The sequence below is a fragment of the Etheostoma cragini genome, chromosome 17 (assembly GCF_013103735.1).
Source record: "Etheostoma cragini isolate CJK2018 chromosome 17, CSU_Ecrag_1.0, whole genome shotgun sequence".
Lineage (NCBI taxonomy): Eukaryota > Metazoa > Chordata > Actinopteri > Perciformes > Percidae > Etheostoma > Etheostoma cragini.
The window spans coordinates 21,352,159-21,357,896 of NC_048423.1; the positions used below are offsets into that span (position 1 = coordinate 21,352,159).

Below are 5,738 nucleotides of genomic sequence, written 5' to 3' on the forward strand. Positions count from 1 at the left end.
GAGGTTTGTCCATGTTGTTTTGAGAATGTAATTTCTGTTTCAAGAAATGAGCCAAACCAATGGAGAAAAACTGTAATAAAGAGATATTTTGTGTTCATCTTCACGGTATGGGTAAGAGAAATTTATGTGGTTAAATAGCGATAACGGTCTATTATACTATTTTCTGGTGTTCCCGGGTCAGTAGTCTATAGCAGGCTAATTTTTGTCTTAAATAGGCTATTTATGATGAATTGAATCTCTATACAGCTTAATAAATTGTGATGGATGCAGTTAGGTGTGTGGTGGTTGACTTTTGCTGAAAAATTCAATCTGGAAATTTGTCAGCACCCCCACTTCAAAATATGTTCTCCGCGACTGAGAACACCACCTGTTAAAGGTAAATAATATACCTTTAACAGGTGATGTTCTCAGTCTGGCACACAGCTCCGTATTTTTCCTTGATCCTGGTCACTGCCTCTTCTTCTCTTAGCGCAGCAATGAGCAATGAGCAGCTGAAGTGCATTTGGAGGTTGGCCATATTGACAGAGGCCTGGCAAAGAACACAGACTCAGAGGTCGGCCTAGGTTGCAGATTTGGTCTGACAGGGACTCTGTGACCCTGTGTGAGGGGATAAATTAGGTAATTTATATAATAACATTTAGCCCATTTCCTAGAAAATACCAAGATATACATTGTGTATCATCATAAAAAAATGGTGTCCATATTCCTTAGCATTATGAGGAAGTTAATATGTTAACATACTGTAGTTACCATCTAAGTTAACATTCTAAGGAAGAAGTGAATTTGAGCATTGTTGGTGGGGCCTGATATTTTCATGGCCAGCGACTAACGCTACTTCTGTTACTGTTGTGCATGTGTAACCCACCTGATGGTTTTCTTTCAAACTTAAGTAGGGATAACGTGATAGTGGGATCATAAATTGTCACAACACAAATAATAAGTTTCCTATGTTCACCTTATTAATTAGAAACCAGTAGTTCAGGTTATGCCACTTTGTGTTAATCAAGTAATTTTAATTCTCAACACTTTTCAGCAGTGGTAAACAGTTTGCGGTAATGCCCACTAGGTTACCACTGCGCAGCGCTGGTGTTCTTTTCTGAAGCTGTTGCAGAGGGAGAAACAGTGAACGCGTAGCTCTGAAAGGAAAAGAGAATAATATCCTGAACTGTGAATTATTTTGTTCTTTCTTTTGATGGTGGCGTCTGAAAACCTTTTCTGTTAACATAGCTGTACTGAGGGACTGTGTGGTGGACTGTGAGTGAGACAGCGCAGGTGCGACGGAGGAGCAGTTTGTTTCCACTCTGGCGGCCATAGCGGGAGAGAGTGCGATGGACAGTGGACTCTGAACTTCAGGCCTGCGTTTGGAATTCTATTTCTGCTATCTCATCAATGAGGTCTTTCCCTTCTGTGGAGTTTGATGAAAATGTAGAATAACATTTGTTTTTGAACTGAGCTCAAACAGATACTGGGTTGTGCACAACTAAATTGAAGGGACTAATGCTGCACCAAAACTAAAAAAATTGTAAATTTTTTTTTTTTTTTCTTCTGGCCAGAACATATGTTATTATTACCTGACATTTTGGTTAGTTAGTGGGATTATCACATTTATTGTTGGACATTTAAAATATATATATATATTTTTGTAAAGCGTTACAGTGCGGTTGTGTCCTCATTTCTTTGTGTGTAGTCAATACTCATCTACAGCCAAAGACTAATTAGTTATTAAGTGTCAGTGCATTTGATATCTATTTTATCTTTATACTTGGAACCAGGACACTGCTAAAAAAATATTATATAAGTATAAGTTAATATAAGTAGTGATCCCTTGAGGTTATTTTTTTTTTTGAAGGTAATGTTAGAGGTTCGGATCAGAACCTGGTTACACATGTGGCCAATAAAGAAACTTGAATTAATGTATAACGCTACACAAGTTGATGTCTGACAAAATTGGCTTTCTGACTGTAAGGTAAATTACAAACCCTTGATTGTAAAACGCATTAAAATATAAATATCTGTCTTGAAATAGGTTATTTTGGCCACCCCTCTGAATTAAAAGACTTTGGCGGATGCAACGATTCAATGGACATATTCGTCGTGCATTAACGTTAGCTAACGCTAGCTAGCGTTAACTAATGCTAGCTAGCGTTAGCTAACTGAAGTTTACATTCACTTACCTCTAAAGTTACCTAGCTACGTTAGTTCGAAGAAACGTTAGCAGTCATCATTAAATTATTGATTGATGTTACTGTATTATGAATTCTTAATTAATAAAAGCCAATGAATTCTTTAAATACTGAGGACAGGTCGTTTAATTAACTCACCGCATTTTTTAACATTATCTGGCGTGTTAGCTACGTAGAACTAGCTATCATGAACGCTTATAGTTAACTGCCGCAACATTAACGTTAGCTTCGGATAAATTTAATCTAACATCAGCTACATTATAAATATCTGATCAAAATTCACTCCACACCAAAAGGAGTATTTTTCATTAACGTTAGCTTTGTATCGACAAAATGTAGCTAAAGATATAGCTAGCTCTATCTGCCTACATTTCACTTTAGCTGAATGTAATGCTACTAAATAAGGCTAGCTAGTTAATTGTTAATTTTAAAATGCCAAATGCACTGCTCCCCGTGTCCTCTGAGGACACGCCCACAAAACGATAAACTGTTATGAAACCATGGGAACCAAAAGACATTTTTAATAAACTTATTTTAAGTGAATATTTGGCTACAGTGACTAGGTTGCTCAACACCTCATTCAATTAGATAATACTTTATTCATCCCACAGTGGGGACATTCCCTAGTTACAGCAGCAGTTTTCTACAGTAAAAAAACAAGCAAACAAGCAAACGGCAAACAACAGACAATGTGCAGAAACTACTGAATGAATGAATGTACCTGTCCAAAGTAAACCTAAACAATTAATTTCACAAAGCTCACATTTATTTCACAGTTAGTTACACTGAATGGCATTACAATGTCCTTTTTCAGGGTTTACTGTTATTGTGTTCATCCCTTTATGTTGACGTGTTAGCTGCCTCTTGTTTATTAAGAGGCAGTTGAGTCCCCGCTATACCAGAATGCATTGCACGGCTTCTCACATAGACAATGAATGGGAAGCGGCGGGCAAATGACGCCGACGATGGTATATGAACGCAAACGTAATGTCACTAATCAAAATGCATTGAGCAGACTTCTCCATATAGCATTACACACTTTTTTTATGAAATGACAGCATGTGGTTATACATTATTGGTGCTTCTGTTAAGATTGCTTGTGAGTGTATGTGTGTGTGTGTGATCGCTGAGGTTGAAGAAGGCCTGTTCACATTGATTCACCTCCCACCACCTGCAACACCGATCCTTATCCTTCACGCGCTGCCTGGGAATCTTAAGATGCATCAAAACAAGACCGAACATTATGTCAGAGCGCCTGGAAGGTGGTCATCCGCTAGCGGAAGTGTATTTGGAAATGTGTGTTGCTCACAGATTGTCCTCCTACTGTGTTTTGGCTCATTTTCGTTGCAATCCATTATGCAATCTGCCAGAGTAGCAGTGTGACGGGATGAGGTGTGTCTTCCAGACAGATTGGCCTGACAGTAAATACGCTCATTTATTCAAACAAATCTGCCTGCTTTAACCTACAACCTTGCATCCTTTTGCACAGGTGTCCATTCCAGATGGAAGGTGTCATTTGGCTGTCCTGTACAATCTATTGAAAAAATAGACACCAAATTGGGTCCACAGTTACTGTATAAAGCTTTCATAATTTCTACTGTTGTTAACATTGTTCTTACAAAAGGAATTAGAGAGATGTGGGACTAGTACAGCTCCTTTTACACAGCCTCTTCAAGACAGGATTGTTGCGCCTTTGAGCCGACTTGCCGCCTGTGTGAAAGTTACAAAGATGGGGAGGGGGGACATAGTTGTTGCACCTTTGAGCTGCTCTGGCTCAGGAGGTGGAGCGGTTTTCTCCCAATCGAAAGGTCCATTGTTCAACTTAATTCCTGGGCCCCTACATGGTGGCCATCGATATGTGAATATGCGTGAATGGCACCTTGTATGGCAGCCTCGGCCAATAGTGTATATCAATGTGTGGTGTAAAAGTTGTCTGAAATTATTTTTTGGACACTCAAAATTTTCTGGACGAGGATCGCACAGACATATAAAGAGTAGACGCCGCATAAACCGCTACTTCCTACTGGCACTGACAGGCCGCTGGGCCGCCATCTTGGACCGGTCACCCGTTCCACTCAGTGTAATGTGTTTGGTAGGTGCAATGAGCTGTCAGCGCATTTAATTAATCACCCTCACTGAATACTAAACTGATTTCCAATATTCATAGTGGGCTTAACATTAATAGAATATTCTGACATGATATAAAGTCACCAGACATCCGAGATCAAAAGTGGGACCATAATTCCCAAAAATGGGGACATTTTAACTATCAATCTGAATGAAAAACCTAATGTGTCTTTGAAAACAGAACAGGGACAGGGGTAGTTTTTTTAATGTAATGTAGGCTATTATTGGTATTTTGCAAATCCCACACTATATAAATATGATAGAGAAGCAGAAACAGATAGTGGCACTAAAGTCAGATATTTTAATAGGTAAAGAAAAAATATTATATTATTAGTCTACTTGAAGCTTTTTATATGTGTTTCTCTCTCTGTCTCACGCACACATTGTACTACCACGTTGTTCTGCATCCGTCTCCTCTCAGCCCTTGGCATTTAGCAGCCCCACTCCCAACACACACTGACACACACACACACACACAATAGGGTAGCCCGATATTGACAAAATGTGATATTGCAATATTGATTTTTAATATTGCAATATTGATATGAATTCTAATATTTTTAAACATATGTGAAATTACAAAATTCATAAAAAGTTTTTTTACAACGAAAGGTTTATTTCAACTGACAGTCATATTGGACTGGTCCAACAGGAATAAATAAATAAGGACCATGTCTACAGAAACTAAATATTGCATACTTATTGCGACTTTTGATAAATTTGCTTAAATGACTAGTTGTCCCAGCTGTAATTACACAAGTATTTGGACAGATACACCTCTTTTATGTAATATATTTGTAATATATTAATATTTATGAGCATTTATGAATAAAATGCTAATAGTCTTATGATGATACACCTAGGTTACTCTTTGGAGGTGAACCAGGAAGCTGAAGACGGATGGAATAACACCATCTCGGAGGGACAATCTGACCTGTCCTATCAAAATCAGCCGGCTTAAAATGTTGATAGCAAAACACTGAGAAAACACTTGCAGTGAATCCTTCTCTCCTCAAAGCCACTTCTAACTTCTTCCTCGCATCTTTGACCTTTGGAAACCTTCAAAATGAAAACACAAGATTCAAAAGGTGGTCAAGCTTATTTTCTTCTTTCACAGTACCTTTATTCAACAACAAATCGCTTATTATTGTTTCAGATTAACCCAAAACAGAATGTAACTTTAATGTTAGCAATAACTGTGAGGTGATAAATGGATATAAAGATCAACTTTCATTTTCTGCTTTCTTTCAATTGTAGCCTAGGCTACTGATTTGTTATGAATGCGTTTTTGGAAGTGGCTTGTAATGTTTGAGGCTACAATGGTGATGTTTCTCATGTTGTAATATGCTGGTGATATACACTCACCGGCCACTTTATTAGGTACCCCATGCTAGTAACGGGTTGGACCCCCTTTTGCCTTCAGAACTG

At 38.2% G+C, this 5,738-nt stretch overlaps 1 protein-coding gene across 1 annotated transcript in view; it reads right to left on the reverse strand.

Annotated features, from left to right (window-relative positions):
- The window catches only part of LOC117960564 (plasma membrane calcium-transporting ATPase 2-like), a 7,957-nt gene extending 3,722 nt beyond the window's left edge, over nucleotides 1-4,235 (reverse strand). Inside the window, 2 exon segments of the mRNA XM_034898537.1 lie at nucleotides 390-443; nucleotides 4,208-4,235. Coding sequence (XP_034754428.1) covers nucleotides 390-443; nucleotides 4,208-4,235 — 82 coding nt within the window.
- Nucleotides 4,236-5,738: the final 1,503 nt, after the last annotated feature.